Below are 17,158 nucleotides of genomic sequence, written 5' to 3'. Positions count from 1 at the left end.
TTCATATATCAGTGTCATATGGGATAAAATTGTGCAAAATTTGAAAATAACCAGTACAAGTGTAATAACAAAAACCGAAAAAAGTATACTTAAACCTAGCCACAACATCTCCTTCAGCCTCACGTGGCCCCCTCCTCCAACCAGAAGGCGTGGGTGGCTGCCCATTACTGGCTATAACCCAGATAGGAATTATGAGAACTAACAATGCATGTTTGTGGGTTAAGGGACGTTTTGTGAATATAATAAAAAAAGAAAGGCTGAGGCCCTGGGTTCCAGTCCTGCCTTGGCCATGAAAGGCGGTTGGGAGACCTTGGGCCAGTCACTCTCTCAGCATAAGAGGGCTGTTGTGGGGCAAACAAGTCCAGGAAGATGTGAGGGATACGTTCACTGTCTTGAATTCTTGCAAAAATAATAAAGGCAGATAAATTTCAAAAAATCATTTTCCATTTTGCACTGGGTTGGCTGCCTTGTTTCCCTTTCGTATCGGGTTGTCACCATGGAAACAAGAACGCAATCTGGGCTCCTCCCCCAAACATTCCCATCTCCTGTCTCAGGGGATGAAGTAATCCCGCTTGCAGCCTGCAGAGGGCGAAATCCTTCGCAAGGGCAGCGGAACCCTCCACACAGACGCCCGTCCTGGCTGAGGGGGGAGATTAAAGGGGAGGGGCGGAGAGGAAGAAGAGGGGGCGGGAACAGAGAGGAGAGCAGAAGCCCCGCCCCCGCCACTCCCCTCCCACTCTCTGGACTTCCGCTTCCTTCCGTGAATCCCCTTTCTTCCTTGGGGAATCTGCGCTTGATCCCTCGGAAGAAGCTCCTGGATCCCGCTCGTAGCAAGTGAGGCTGCCAGGAGATCTTCTCCCCGCCAGCTGGAAGGGAGCTGCGGATGCCGCTGTTGGGCTTGCCGGGATTTCCTCGGGTAGATCAAGAGCTCTGGCGTTGCCTGCAGGGAGCGGATCCCTCTCTTCCCTCCAGGGGGGCAAAGGGGGCTCCTCGCCCGGACAAGGATCCCCGGGGGGCTTCGGGTGGATCCGGGATAGGCGGTTTGTGGAAAGTTTCTTCCAGAAGGTCTCTCTGTGGTCCGTCAGAGCAGGAGATCTCCGAGCATCCAGATCCCTCATGGTCAAAGTGGTGCTTTCAAAACGTTTGTGCGGATTCGTAACAGAGACTGACCTTGCAATGCGGAGGGGAGGGTTGGGGTGGGGGGGGTAGGAAGAAAGTATTTAAATTAACTGGATTTTCATATTTTTTTTCTTAACATCCAAGAGTTCCTTTTATTTTGAGCTGCATCTAAAAGGCCAGCATTGAAATATTTTCTTTTAATGCTAATCTTTTCTTTGCTTCTGCTTTTAAAAGATGGGTAGAATTTTTAAGTTTTATATTTTCCTTCTTTTGCCCAGAAAGAGGCTGTGACGTGGGGGCTCCTCCTTGGTGGATTTTTTCCAAAGCACAAAGGAAGGGGGGGGTTTGGGGGGGGTGTCTTTGGAGGAGCTGCTGGAAGAAGCTGGTGGCCAGAAGGCTCACTTGAATAATTGTAAATATACTAATGAAAAGCCTAACTGGAATCTTTGTGGCTTTTGCATCCTCCAAAAAGAGCATTTTCACCCACGCTCTGCCCCATCTCTCATCTTCCACTGAGTTTTCCTTCCCACAATTATGCTTTGGACCCTGGTGGATTTCACCCTGTATTAGCATTAAGATATTTTTGAATTATGATTCAATTTTCATTATTTTCTATCCCCATCAAATAATCCTATTTTTTCAACTTTCTACATTTACAGATCATGTTCAAGATCACTGTCGGGATCTGAGCCTTTTTCCTTTTTCTTTGCAGGAGACCAGCGAGGATGTGACCGTGAACTTCACAGTGGAGAAAAAGACATTCCTGGATTGGGATCCACTGTCCTTTGGCCTGGACTCCATTCCAAAGAATGTGGAAATTGTGGCCTGGATGGAGAAGCAGCTTTCTGCACAAATAGCCGATGCATTAAGAAAAAACAAAACCGGTGAGCAGTGAGGGTCATACCTGGCCTTGTGCCAGAGATCTCTTCATTTGTAACTTTAAAGGTGACTAAATGAATCTAGGTTAAGCCTTGGTTTGGAGAACAAGCATCCATTTTTAATCTCTGTACAACCTTATTAAATGCCATCTTCAGTGTACATTATAACTATTCAAATAGAAGTGAAACACACATCCTTCGCATTTTAGGCAGTTGAATTGAAAATCCCTGATGTTGCATTAACATTGCACTATACAGTAGAATTCAATCTAGTTAACTGTTCTGGGATAGAAGCCTCTTTCTCCTTGTTTTTATTCACATCTGCCAGATGGTAATAATTAAAAAGAGTGCCCAGGATGAGCTTGACCTTTAAGAATGATTTTTTTTAACTTTGTTTGAGGCAGCTGGAGTTATAAAGCTCTTCCAAAGAGGGGAGAGGACAACCAGTCATCCTCTTGGCAATGATGTTTACCTGCTGGAGTGCTGTCTTATCTGTCACTGTTCAGTTGGCAAACCACACACAGGTGCAGTAAGTTAAAATACTCTCTCTGGTGCAGCGGTAGAAGGTCACTTAGTTTTGGGTAATTCTTGTAGTTTGCGCTGGACTTATGACCACAATTGGAGTCTTGGTCATTAAGCAAAGTGGTCATTAACTAAGATGTCACATGAGAGTTTGGCTCAATGACTGCAACGCTGTACTCCTGATTGTGGTTGTTAAGCGATTTCACGTGTCGTTAAACAAAGTCCCAGGCAAGGAATATGGGGTGGCTTGAAGTGAGCAGGTGAGGCCTTGTCATTCCCAAGCACAGGCCGCATTCGACTGAAGGATTCCTGGGGAAACCAAGAGATGCTTTGGGACGCATTGCTTGGAAACTGTACGGAACATGCAGCTTCAAAAATGGAGCTGGGTTGCAAAAGCCTCCGGTCTGGAGAATAAGGCCACATTTCTCAGTGGTAGCGGTGACACTGAGGTGAAGGCCAGGCCTGGGGACTGTGGCAGATGGCTGAGAGTGCTGAAGGCCTCCACTCAAGGCCCAGGCCCAGCATTGTTGTCAGTCTGGGCCACTGTTCCCCGTAAGCTGCGCACGTGCGTGCCCCAAAATACTCCCCACGCGCCCTTTTCCATGGCCGTGCGCTCCCCATCCCCCTGCCCCACGGGGGGGCGGGGGCGAGGAGGTGCGGCAGTAGGAGGAAAGGGAGCCGTAGCTGCCCCTGCCTCCCCACGGTGCCTCCAGCCAAACGCGCCCCTGGCTTCTTGACCCTGCCCCCCGCCCGCCCGATACGCCCCCTCTCCTCCGCCGCCTCCTGCCTTGGGGCGTGACTTCTGCCGTGGCGGCTGTGGGACAAAAGCGCTGCCAGCCAAGGGGCTGAGCGAGAGGGCTTTCACTGCGGGCTTCGGGAATGCCCACCCGGCCCCTCTCGCAGCCCCTTCACTGGGAGCGCTTTCGTCCCAGACTTCCAGCAAGGGGGCTGCAGTAGAGGCAGGGCAGGCATTCCCGAAGCGCTCGGAGAAAGCCCTCTCACAGCCCCCTTGCTGTCGGTGTCTTCGTTCCGAAGCTCCGCCTCACAGCTGATCACCCTGCCGCCGCCCCACAGCTACTGCCCAATGCCGCTGCTAAGAGAGAGAGAGAAAGGGGGGGAGAGAGAGATAACAAGAGAGAGAAGAGAAAGAAAGCAAGAGAGATAGAATGAATGAAAGAGTGAGAGAAAAAGAAAGCAATAGAGAGAGAGAGAGCAAGAGGGGGAGAGAGAAAGAGAGAGAAATGACTTGATTTAAAGCATATGGTAAAAAGCACCCAAATAATAACAGAGAAAAAAAAACCCAGCCGTTTGTGTGTGTGTGTGTGTGTGTGTGTGTGTGTGTGTGTGTGTGTGTGTGTGTGTGTGAACTCTTAAACCATTTCCAATAGCTCACCTCTAATTGGAAATGGTTCAAGAGTTCACACACACACACAAGGGGGGAGGAGACAGGGATGGAAAAAGAGAAGATAATAATAGTAATAGATTTTGGTTTTGTTTTATTATTAATTTCTTTTAATACCCAAAAAAAGGGGATTTTTTTTCTTTTTTTCTTTTTATTTATTTATTTATTTATTTTTCTATGACGCCCAGTCCAAAAGGGACTGTCGCTCAGACACTATACTTTTCCGCCCACACCGAAAATAAATTAGAGGGAACATTGGTCTGGGCTGCTTTATATGGCTAGGTTCAGGCTTCCAAGGGTTGCAGCAACTTTGCATCCCATTTTAGTGGGTAACTCCCCAATTTATGGATGGCCTCTGCCTGTCTTGTCCCCCTCCTGAGATGCCCCCACGACTATTGTCTGCAACGCCACTGTGCCCTGGTTCAAAGTAATGATCCCAAAGGAGTCTTCAGAGAGGGGCGGCATATAAAATAAATAAGTAAATAAATAAGTAAATAAATAAATTCAGCATTCTGAAATTTTACATTTCCTCAAAGAACGGCTTTATTGAGTACCTCATTTTGGCACGGATGAACTTAAAACCAGCTCTAACTGTTTCCCACGCATTCAGCATAATTAAACGTTAGAGATCAGAGTGTGGGAAAAACTTTGTTAGCAGGTCCCTCCTTTTCACACACAGGAAGGACCATGTGGGAAATAAATCCAGGAAAGCTTTGGAGGTGAAGGCCAGACCTGGGGACTGTGGCAGATGGCTGAGAGTGCTGAAGGCCTCCACTCAAGGCCCAGGCCCAGCATTGTTGTCAGTCAGGGCTGCTTTACATAGCTGGGCTCAGGCTTCCTTGGGTTGCAGTAACTTTGCATCCCATTTTAGTGGGTGACTCCCCAATTTATGGATGGCCTCTGCTTGTCTTGTCCCCCTTCTAAGATGTCCCTATGACTATTGTCTGCAACGCCACTGTGGTCTGGTTCAAAGTAATGATCCCAAAGGAGTCCTCAGAGAGGGGCGGCATATAAAATAAATAAGTAAGTAAATAAATAAATTCAGCACTCTGAAATTTTACATTTCCTCAAAGAACGGCTTTATTGAGTACCTCATTTTGGCACGGATAAACTTAAAACCAGCTCTAACTGTTTCCCACGCATTCAGGATAATTAAATGTTAGAGGTCCCCCCTCCCTTAGGGTAACAGGTCACGTTGCCCAATTAGGTGTTCTTGCATCTCCTGGCAACAAGTTCTATTCTCCTGCTGGCCCCTGTTGAGAATGACCTTGGTTCCCACGAGATATCCGGTTGTTTTGGCTAGATCGCATTCCATTCTTCTTCCCCCTCCCTGAGCTGTGTGGCAACTAGAGAAACAAGATGCCTGCAGCAGGCTCGATCCATTTCAAAATTGACACACTGCTTCACATAAGGAACGAGATTCCAGCCCCTAGCATGGTCATCCATTGAGGACATCTCTCTTAGAAATTTAGGGATTTATTCACTTGGCCTCAGATATACTGAGCACCTTATCCTGGGAAGAGGGTCAGAATGGAAGACCCTCAAGGTCCCTGCCAAGGCTAAGATTTCATGATTCTGTGTATAAAAATGAAATATAATGCTTCACGTCTTTCTCCTTCTAATAGGGGATAAAATATTGTAACCAGAGATTTACCTGCAAGCCAACTATCAACAGATATTAGAAAATCAACATAAGGCAGCCACCGCCATAAAGCATGGAGCCTGGGAAACTCTTGGATCCCCCGTCAGATACAAGCAGCCCTCCGAAAATCCACGGAAGAACCCATGAATGCTCAGAGTGTGGGAAAAACTTTGCTCGCAGGTCCCTCCTTTTGACCCACAGGAAGGACCATGTAGGAAATAAATCCAGGAAAGCTTTGGAGGCTGAGAAATCCTTCTATGGGAAAAACGACAAAGATCTCAGGAAGCCCCCAACACTAAAAGCCTATAAGTGTGAAGGATGTGGCTTATGCTTTAGTCACAAGTCAAACCTTCTTTTACACCAGAAAATCCACACAGGAGAGAAACCCTATCAATGTCTGGAATGTGGGAAGTTTTTCCGTCAAAAAACCACTCTGAGAAACCACGAGAGAATCCACACAGGGGAGAAACCTTACAAGTGTTGGGAATGTGGGAAGAGCTTTTCTCAGAAGTCAGGTCTTTGTTACCATGAGAAGTCTCATGCAGGAATCAAATCTTACAAATGCTTTGATTGTGGGAAATGTTTTGGCCATACTTCATCTCTTCAGAATCATTGGAAAACACACACAGGGGAGAAAAACGAAAAGTGCCTCGAATGTGGGAAATGTTTTACCCAGAAAACAACTCTGGTGCGACATCAGAGAATTCACACTGGAGAGAGACCCTATGAATGCACAGAATGTGAAAGAAGATTTATGGGTCCTTCTGACCTTCGGAGACACCAGATGAGGCACAAAGGAGAAAAACCCTATGAATGTGAGGTGTGTGGGGAAAGCTTTATTACACAAACAGAGGTTAAAAATCACGAGAGAATCCACACGGGAGAGAAGCCATTCAAATGTGGGGAGTGTGGGGAAGGCTTTTCTCAAAAAGGATCCCTTGGAAGCCATCAGAGGGTCCACACAGGAGAGAAGCCCTACAGCTGCCTAGACTGTGGGAAATGCTTTAGAGAGGGGAATGACCTTTGGAGACATCACATAACCCACACAGGGGAGAAGCCATATCAATGCATCGATTGTGGAAGAAGTTTTAATAGGAAATCAGCCCTTGAAATGCATAAAAAAATCCACACGGGGGAAAAAAAATACAAATGTTTAGACTGTGGGAGAGCATTTACTCAATCATCTGCCCTTAGAAATCACAGCCGAATCCATACAGGAGAAAAACCTCACAAATGCTCAGACTGCGATAAATGTTTTTAGAAACATAGAAGTCTGACGGCAGAAAAAGACCTCATGGTCCATCTAGTCTGCCCTTATACTATTTTCTGTGTTTTATCGTAGGATGGATATATGTTTATCCCAGGCATGTTTAAATTCAGTTACTGTGGATTTATCTACCACGTCTGCTGGAAGTTTGTTCCAAGGATCTACTACTCTTTCAGTAAAATAATATTTTCTCATGTTGCTTTTGATCTTTCCCCCAACTAACTTCAGATTGTGTCCCCTTGTTCTTCTGTTCACTTTCCTATTAAAAACACTTCCCTCCTGGACCTTATTTAACCCTTTAATATATTTAAATGTTTTGATCATGTCCCCCCTTTTCCTTCTGTCCTCCAGACTATACAGATTGAGTTCATTAAGTCTTTCCTGATACATTTTATGCTTAAGACCTTCCACCATTCTTGTAGCCCATCTTTGGACCCATTCAATTTTGTCAATATCTTTTTGTAGGTGAGGTCTCCAGAACTGAACACAGTATTCCAAATGTGGTCTCACCAGCATTCTATATAGTGGGGTCAAAATCTCCCTCTTCCTGCTTGTTATACCTCTAGCTACGCAGCCAAGCATCCTAATTGCTTTCCCTACTGCCTGACTGCACTGTTCACCCATTTTGAGACTGTCAGAAATCACTACCCCTAAATCCTTTTCTTCTGAAGTATTTGCTAACACAGAACTGCCAATACAATACTCAGATTGAGGATTCCTTTTCCCCAAGTGCATTATTTTACATTTGGAAACATTAAACTGCAGTTTCCATTGCTTTGACCATTTATCTAGTAAAGCTAAATCATTTACCATATTACAGACTCCTCCAGGAATATCAACCCTATTGCACTCTTTAGAGTCATCGGCAAATAGGCAAACCTTCCCTACCAAACCTTCCCTACCAAACCTTCCCCTATGTCACTCACAAACATATTAAAAAGTATAGGACCCAGAACAGACCCTTGTGGCACACCGCTTGTAACCTGACTCTGCTCAGAATACTCGCCGTTAACAATAACTCTCTGATGTCTACGCTTCAGCCAGCTGCAAATCCATTGAACTATCCAGGGATTAAGTCCAATCTTCACTAATTTATCTATCAGCTCTTTATGTGGAACCGTATCAAAGGCTTTGCTGAACTCCAGGTAGGCAATATCCATGGCACCACCTTCATCCAACACCTTTGTGACATAGTCAAAGAAATCAATGAGATTAGTCTGACATGATTTGCCTTCAGTAAAGCCATGCTTTTCACAGAAACGTGAGCCTTTGAAGCATCAGCGAATCCACACTAGAGAAAAACCATTATAGGCACACCTGAAGTCACAGGAGTTTGGCCTTAGAAATACACAAAGTGTGAGAAAAGTTTTCATAATAAATCAAAACTGAAAAAGCACCAAAAGGTCCATTGCAAAGATAACTCTTTTCAGCTGTCAACAATGTTGGGAGTATTTTAATTCAACACCTCTTAATATTTACCAGGAACTTCACACAGTGATCGAAGGGAATCCTACAATTATTTGGTGTGAGTAAAACACTTTTCCTACGGAAGGAACCTCAAATAACATCAGAGAGTACACAATGATACAACTCACAGCCGCCCTGAGTCTTCAGAGAGGGGCAGCATACAAATCTAATAAATTGAATGGCATTGAATAATAATGAAGATGTCACAGCCAAATCCATACAGGAGAGAAACCCCATAAATGCAATAAATGTTTTTATCAAAAAAGTTATTATTTTTAGATTCTTTCAATATTTTTAGTCTCATTCTTCCTTTTCCCCCATGCCAGATATATTTCAAAATTATTATGTTTAGCTTATCAAAGTAATTCACCCCTATTTTTTTTTCAAAAGGACAAGCAAGGACATACAACACTAAACATTTAAGGAGCTACCATTGCTCCTCTTGTCGTAGAAGTCTAACTAATACAAAAATGTAAAAAATCCTAACTATGATCAGATCAAAGCAGAAATGTCATACATGTAAGTTACATTCTTGTTAAATTTAACTCTATATTTTTTATATTAAACTTATTAATTAAATTTCTTTATATTTTAAAATATTCTATGCTTATACAAAAAGAAAAGAAAAAAGTTATTAGTAATATTATTTACTATTTCATTCTATATTATAATTACCGTATTTTCCGGCGTATAAGACGACTGGGTGTATAAGACGACCCCCTAACTTTTCCAGTTAAAATATAGAATTTGAGATATACTCGCCGTATAAGACTACCCCCGGCGGGGAGAGCAAAGGTGGCAGCGGGAGTAGCGGAGGCGAGGCGGAGAAGAAAGAAGCGGTGGAAAAGTATAGTGTCTGAGCGGCAGTCCCCTTGGGACTGGGCGGCATAGGAGTATAAATAAATAAATAAATAAAATCTCTACTTTTTAATTAAAATAAATTAATAATAAAACAAAACAAAACTCTATTACTATTAAAACTAAAACAACCAGCAAATCCAAAAACATAACTTAATAAAAACAGGTGAGGGCTGGGGGTTTTTTTCTCTGTTATTATTTAAGTGTTTTTACCATATGCTTTAAATCAAGAGTCACTTCTCTCTCTATTTCTCTCTCTTTCCTGTCATTCTCTGCCTCAATCATTTTCTCATTTCTCTTCCCCCCTTTTTTCTATCATTTCTCTCTCCCTCTCTCTTCCACTCCTTTCTCTCTCTTGCTTTCTTCCTCTCTCTCACTCTCTCTCTCTTCCTCTCTCCTCTCTCACTCTTTCTTTCTTACCCTCTCTCACTCTCTCTTCCTTCCTGTCTTCTCTCTTTCTCTCCCTTTCTTTCCTTCTCTCTTCCTTCCACTTTTTTCTTTCTCTTTTCCTTCCTTCCCCTCCCTCTCTCCCTTTATATTTATCTCTTCATTCCTTCCTCCCTTTCTCTCTCCCTCTCGTTCATTTTTCTCTCCCTTCCCTCCCTCCCTCCTTCTTTCCTCTCCTCTATCCCTCTCTTTCCTTTCTCTCCACGTCTCCGGCTTTGCTGACATGCACAAGGCTCAAGCCAGCTGCCCGGAAAAGCCATGAAGGTCCTCCTGCCCCCCATCCCCAGCAGAAAACACAACGGAGGTCTTCCGGTACCAGCTTGAGCCTCGCGTTGCTCCACCCTGCTTCGCCTGTCATCCTGGACCTCCGTTGTGTTTTCGGGGGGAAGCGGCAGGAAAGCCCTGTGCTGGCCAGGAAAGCCGGGTTTGCTTTCCGTGAAAGCAGCGCGCCTTTTAAACACGCTGCTTTCTTGCAACATTTTCCTGGGTGGGTGGGGGAGGAGGCCACTCCCCTCCCCCCCCAGGAAAGAGGTCCAGGAAAGCAGCGTGTTTAAAAGGCACACTGCTTTCACAGAAAGCAAACCCGGCTTTCCTGGCCAGCACAGGGCTTTCCCACCGCTCCCCCCCCCCCGAAAACACAACGGAGGATTACAGGCAGGACGAAGCAGGGTGGAGCAATGCGAGGCTTAAGCAGGCAGCTTCGGCGCGTTTCTTTCTGCGGAAGAGGAGGCGAGGGAGCGGATCGGGCGGGGGCAGCGCCTTCTACTGTCGGCGCCTACCCGCCCCCGCCCCCCCATGGGCTGGCAGGGTGATGGGGACTGCGCGCCCATGGAAAAGGGCGCGCGGGGCGGTATTTTGGTCTGCGTGGGCGCAGCCTACGGGGAACGGTGCTGTGGAATCAGTATCCGGCGTATAAGACGACCCCCCACTTTGGGAAAGATTTTCAGGGGTTAAAAAGTCGTCTTATACGCCGGAAAATACGGTAATTGTTAGTACCATTTTTAAAATTCCACCAATCATACTTTATCCCATATTTTATAATATTCTGTTTCAGTTTGATTGTTTAAACGTTTAGTCATCATATTTAGTTCTGCACATTCTATAATTTTTTTAAATACTTCAGTATCTTTTGGTATTGTTTTTTCTTTCCATTTCTGTGCGAATACTATTCGAGCCGCAACCAATATATGTATTATTAAATAATAAGTTTCTTTTTTATACTTTGTATTTGAAATACCCAATAAAAAGAGTTCGGGAGATTTTTTGATCTTCTCCTTTGTTATTTCATTTATCCAATTCTCTACTTTGTTCCAAAATATTTTTGTCTCAGAACATGTCCACCACGCATGATAATATGTACCAATTTCTTTTTTACATTTCCAACAAATAGGCGATACAGACGGAAACATTTTAGAAATTCTAGATGGTGGAAGGTGCCATCTGTAGAACATCTTTATTTGGTTTTCTTTAAAGGAAATTGATTTTGTTATTTTCCAATTATACATCCATATTTTTTTCCCATGTATCTAAATCTATCTCTTTGCCTAAATTTTTGCATCAACTGATCATATTGTCTTTCAATATCCAACCTAGCGTTGGATATTTGGTTGATTTTAAAATAATAATTTACTAATTTACTCAATACGTTATTTTCTTTTTTAAAAATATAAATCTTTACATCTGTTTGATATCTAGAACTGATCTGCATATATTGCCACCAGTCTAAGGCAATACCTAAATCATATAATTCTTGTTTTGTTCTTAATTTAAATTGATCATCTAACAAATCCCTATATTTCCAAATCTTACCTTTTTCTTTAAGATTCGGGTGTGTAATAGCTTCAATAGATGAAACCCATTCTGGCATTACTAAAAAATGGTTTTTCTTTATTTCATTCCATACTTCTATCAATGCTTTCCTAATAATATTATTTTAAAAATATGAAAGTATTTTTAATTTATCGTACCATATAAATGCATGCCAACCAACCATCAGATCATGACCTTCTAGGTTGAGCATCCTTTGGTTTTCTAGGGTCAACCATTCTTTTATCCATGTCAAGGCAGTGGCGTGATAATATAATTTCCAATTTGGAAGACCTAGGCCTCCTCTTTCCTTACGATCTTCTAATGAATTTTGTTTTATTCTTGATTTTTTACCTTGCCAAATAATTTTTTTTATTATCTTATTTAATTCAGCAAAAAATTTCGGTCCTGGGTTTATTGGAATAACTTGAAAAAGAAACAAAATTTTAGGAAGTATATTCATTTTAATTGTAGAGATTCTTCCTACCAATGATAGTTGTAGATTACTCCATATTTCTAAATCTTTTTTAACATGGCTTAATAATTTTAAATAATTATCATTTTTCAAAGATACAGCTTTGGAGGTCATCCATATCCCTAAATATTTCACTTTTTTTGTAATTTTCATGTTTGATAAATCTCCTAAATACTTTCTTTGTGTTTCAGTCATATTTTTTGTTAATATCTGCGTCTTTTCTTTGTTTATTTTCAATCCTGCAACTTTTCCATATTCTTCAATTGAATTTATTAAAATAGATTCTGTTGGCTCCTCCAAAACAAACACCACGTCATCTGCAAATGCTTGTGTTTTATAAGTTTCTTTTTTAATCTTCAATCCTTTTATTTCCTTATCTGCTCTTGTTTTTATCAACAATATCTCTAATGTTAAAATAAATAATAGTGGCGATATTGGACAACCTTGTCTTACTCCTCGTTGTATATCTACTTTTTTGGTCTTTTCACCATTTATTATACATGTAATTTTAGCTGTTTGTTCAGAATATATAGCATCTATTGTGTTAAAAAACTTTGTTCCTACCTCCATCTTATTTAGTTGTATTTTCCTAAAGTTCCAACCTACATTGTCAAATGCCTTTTTCGCGTCCAAAAATATAAGCGCCATTTGCTTTTCTGGATGTTGCTCATAGTATTCTAATATATTTACTATTATTCTTAAATTATTTTTAATTTGTCTTCCTGGTAGAAAACCATTTTGATCACTGTGTATCATATTATTTATAATACTTTTAAGTCTATTAGCAAATATTGATATAAAAATATTATAATCTACGTTTAATAGTGAAATAGGTCTGTAATTTTCAACTTTTTCTTTTTTCCGTGTCAGCTTTATGTATTAAAGTTATTAAAGTTTCTGACCATGTTTTTGGCAATTTACCTTCTACCAATATTTGGTTATATGTCTCAAGCACATTTGAAAAAAGTATTTCTATCTCCAATTTATAAAATTCCGCTGGTATTGCATCTGTGCCAGTTGCTTTATTATTTTTTTTATTCTTTATAGATTGTTTTAATTCCATATCTGTAATGGGTTTATTCAATCTTTGCTGTTGTGCTTCGGTTAATACTGGTAACTCTATTTTTTCCAAATATTTGAAAATTAAATCTTCACTTATTTCTTCTTTCTTATATAATTGTTTATAAAATTCCAATGCTATTTCCTTTTTATCTTCTATTCTATGTTTTATTATACCCTTTGAATCTATCAACTTTTTATGATTCTGTTTTCTCTCTCTTTTCTTAATTTATATGCCAACCATCTTCCAGGTTTATTCGCATGTTCAAAATATTCTTTTGCTCTTTTTATCTTTTCTACAATTGGTTCTTGTTCTATTAATCTCAATTTATGTCTTATTAATTCTCTCTGATTTTTAAACTTGTCATCCTTGTCCTCTTTTTGCATTAACATTTCTAAACTTTTAAGTTCTTCTAGTAATTTTTCATAATATTTTTTCCTCTCTTTGTTTTTTTCCGCTACAAATGATATTGTTAACCCGCGTATATAAGCCTTAGTTGTATCCCATAGGTTTTGAGGGGTAGTATCAATATTTTTATTTATTTTAAGAAAAAACTCTAATTCTTTTTCTATCCACTTTTTATACTCTGGATCTTTTATTATAATTCTGTTCATTGACCAGTTATTTATTTTCCTTTTACCTTTCCAATATATGGATAAGGGGTTATGATCTGCCCAGGTATTTGTCTCTATTTCTATTTTACTAATTTGTTCCATTATATGAAGAGGAGCCCAAGCCATATCAATTCTAAACCAAGTCTTCTGCGGGTTAGAATAAAAAGTATATTGTTTATCTTTTAAGTGTTGTTCTCGCCATACATCTTTTAATGATAATTCCGTACACATTTTCCAGAACGTCCCAGGCAAAATTACCTTTTTTTTCTTTTGTTTTCTTTTCCCAGTATAATCCATTTGATCATCTGAAATTGCATTAAAATCCCCTATTATTATCATGTTTTCAATTGATAATTTATTAATTTTTTCATGCAGGTCTTTATAAAATTGTTTTTGGTTATCATTCGGTGCATAAATTGAGACAATTACAAGAGGTTTTGTTTCTAAGTCTAATTGCACTATCAACATCCTTCCATCACTGTCATTATATATTTCTTTAGATTCAATTAATTCATCAATATACATTGCTACACCTCTTTTCTTTTGATTTGCCAAGCTAGTATATAATTTCCCCAATTTTGAGTTTTTAAGAATACAGTGATCCCCCGTTTATTGCGTCCCCAACCATTGCGAACAGGGTACTTCGCTATTTTTCAACCCGGAAGTCAAAATACCATCTACGCATGCGTGCCTGTGGGCACGCATGCGTAGATGGCAACCGGGAGATCAGCTGCTGGGCGGCTTCCCTGAGTCTTCCCCCTCTTGCTGGCGTCAGCGAGGAGTTTCCCCACCACCCACGCAAACACCTCGCTGCCGCCCGCCCTTCGCCCGCCCACGCCGTTCATTCTCGCCGCACGGGCCTGTCCACGCTGTCTCTCGGCGCTTTCCAGCTGAGTCCGGGAGCGAACTCGCTCCCCGACTCAGCTGGAAAGCGCCGAGAGACAGCGTGGACAGGCCCGTTCCTTGGCGCTGTCTCTCGGGGCTTTCGTGCTGAGTCCGGGAGCGAACTCGCTCCCCGACTCAGCACGAAAGCCCCGAGAGACAGCGTGGACAGGCCCGTTCCTTGGCGCTGTCACTCGGGGCTTTCGTGCTGAGTCCGGGAGCGAACTCGCTCCCCGACTCAGCACGAAAGCCCCGAGAGACAGCGTGGACAGGCCCGTTCCTTGGCGCTGTCTCTCGGGGCTTTCGTGCTGAGTCCGGGAGCGAACTCGCTCCCCGACTCAGCACGAAAGCCCCGAGAGACAGCGTGGACAGGCCCGTTCCTTGGCGCTGTCTCTCGGGGCTTTCGTGCTGAGTCCGGGAGCGAACTCGCTCCCCGACTCAGCACGAAAGCCCCGAGAGACAGCGTGGACAGGCCCGTTCCTTGGCGCTGTCTCTCGGGGCTTTCGTGCTGAGTCCGGGAGCGAACTCGCTCCCCGACTCAGCACGAAAGCCCCGAGAGACAGCGTGGACAGGCCCGTTCCTTGGCGCTGTCACTCGGGGCTTTCGTGCTGAGTCCGGGAGCGAACTCGCTCCCCGACTCAGCTGGAAAGCCCCGAGAGACAGCGCCAAGGAACGGGCCTGTCCACGCTGTCTCTCGGCGCTTTCCAGCTGAGTCGGGGAGCGAGTTCGCTCCCGGACTCAGCACGAAAGCGCCGAGAGACAGCGCCCCCCGGACCCCCAACCCGGGTTTGGGGGGTGCTAGGAAGCTCCCATTGTTGGCGGAGACCTTTTAAAACACTCGCGCGGCTTCCAGGACTCGGTTTGGAAGCCGCGCGAGTGTTTTAAAAGGTCTCCGCCAACAATGGGAGCTTCCTAGCACCCCCCCCGAGCCCCCAACCCGGGTTTGGGGGGTGCTAGGAAGCTCCCATTGTTGGCGGAGACCTTTTAAAACACTCGCGCGGCTTCCAAACCGAGTCCTGGAAGCCGCGCGAGTGTTTTAAAAGGTCTCCGCCAACAATGGGAGCTTCCTAGCACCCCCCCCGAGCTCCCAACCCGGGTTTGGGGGGTGCTAGGAAGCTCCCATTGTTGGCGGAGACCTTTTAAAACACTCGCGCGGCTTCCAGGACTCGGTTTGGAAGCCGCGCGAGTGTTTTAAAAGGTCTCCGCCAACAACGGGAGCTTCCTAGCACCCCCCCCCCCCCGAGCCCCCAACCCGGGTTTGGGGGGTGCTAGGAAGCTCCCATTGTTGGCGGAGACCTTTTAAAACACTTGCGCGGCTTCCAAACCGAGTCCTGAAGCCAAGGGCGCTTGGCTTCAGGACTCGGTTTGGAAGCCGCACGAGTGTTTTAAAAGGTCTCCGCCAACAATGGGAGCTTCCTAGCACCCCCCAAACCCGGGTTGGGGGCTCGGGGGTGTGCTAGCGAGCCTCCCATGTCGGCGGGGATGTTTTAAAACACCCGCGCGACTTTCCAATGAGTCCCGAAGACAACGCGTTTGTCTTCGGGACTCATTGGAAAGTCGCGCGGGTGTTTTAAAACATCCCCGCCGACATGGGAGGCTCGCTAGCACACCCCCGAACCCCCAACCCGGGTTTGGGGGTGTGCTAGCGAGCCCCTCATGTCGGCGGGGATGTTTTAAAACACCCGCCCCGCCCCCAATCTTAGGCTCCTCGCTAGCGCTGCGGAAGTAAAAACACCCTCTGCACATGCGCAGAGGGTGTTTTTACTTCCGCAGCGCTACTTCGCGAAAACCCGCTCGTTGCGGGGGGTCCTGGAACGGAACCCTCGCAAAGAGCGGGGGATCACTGTACTTTGTTTTGATTTTTTAATATGAACTTCTTGTAAAATATTTATCTGAGCTTTTTGTTTCGTGAGTTTAGTTAATACTTGATTTCTTTTCCTCGGATTATTCAATCCATTTACGTTGACTGAAAATATTTTCAGATCTTGTGTCATCTTTATTTGTAGTACCTTTTAACTTCTTTTGGTTCTCGAAGCCGGGTTTCCAAAATTAGTTCCTGTGAAACCTGAGTTTGTTTCTGCTCTACTGCCATCTGCTCCACTGCCAGTAGTTCTTCTCCTCCACCGCCTGTGGCCCCCATCATATCGTCACTGCTCTTTGATTCTATCTGAATTTGTTCGATTTTATCCAATCCGCTACGTGCTAAGAAAGATCTTGCTTGTTCCACGCTTTCTATCCTCACTCTCGTCGACTGCCAAGCCAAAGTCAAACCTTCTGGTACCAACCATCTAAAAACAATATTCTTTCTGATCAAAATGCTTGTAAGAAAGTAGTATTGTCTTCTGCTCTCTCGAACTCTCCTCGGTACTTGTTTCAGAATGGTAATTTCTTTCCCATTACGTTGAAAAGTCTCATTTTTTGTCAATCTCAGTATCTCGTCTTTGATAATTCTTCTTGAAAACTTGATATGAACTTCTCTGGGTAGGTTATGGCGTCTCACATAGCCAGTCTGGACTCGGTAAACTTCATCAATTTCTCTTACCAATTCTGCTGGGTCCGCTTGCAGAATACCGCCTATCACTTCTGCCATTTTTGCAGATAAGTCTTCGTCTCTTTCTTCATCAATATTTTGGAATCTCAGACCATGTCACACGGATTGGAGTTCTAAGTTGGTTATTGCTATATCAAAATCTCTGCGGGCTGCATAGATACGATCTTC

The 17,158-nt window shown here is 43.5% G+C and overlaps 1 protein-coding gene across 3 annotated transcripts; it reads left to right on the top strand.

The window, feature by feature from the left end:
• Positions 1-771: 771 nt before the first annotated feature.
• Positions 772-10,864, top strand: LOC139159855 (zinc finger protein 665-like). 3 transcript variants are annotated; one of them, XM_070737281.1, is made up of 4 exons: positions 772-916; positions 1,832-2,003; positions 2,402-2,521; positions 5,547-10,864. In XM_070737281.1, exon 4 carries the CDS (start codon positions 5,637-5,639, stop codon positions 6,822-6,824), a length of 1,188 nt encoding a protein of 395 aa, XP_070593382.1. In that variant the 5' UTR covers positions 772-916; positions 1,832-2,003; positions 2,402-2,521; positions 5,547-5,636; the 3' UTR covers positions 6,825-10,864. The 3 variants fall into 3 exon arrangements, with proteins under 3 accessions (XP_070593382.1, XP_070593381.1, XP_070593383.1); XM_070737280.1 differs by lacking the exon at positions 2,402-2,521; XM_070737282.1 differs by lacking the exon at positions 2,402-2,521 and having other exon boundaries at positions 788-834.
• The last annotated feature ends 6,294 nt before the right edge of the window (positions 10,865-17,158 follow it).

Source organism: Erythrolamprus reginae, chromosome 2, assembly GCF_031021105.1.
Source record: "Erythrolamprus reginae isolate rEryReg1 chromosome 2, rEryReg1.hap1, whole genome shotgun sequence".
Classification (NCBI taxonomy): domain Eukaryota; kingdom Metazoa; phylum Chordata; class Lepidosauria; order Squamata; family Dipsadidae; genus Erythrolamprus; species Erythrolamprus reginae.
This window is presented reverse-complemented; position numbering and strand designations above follow the sequence as displayed.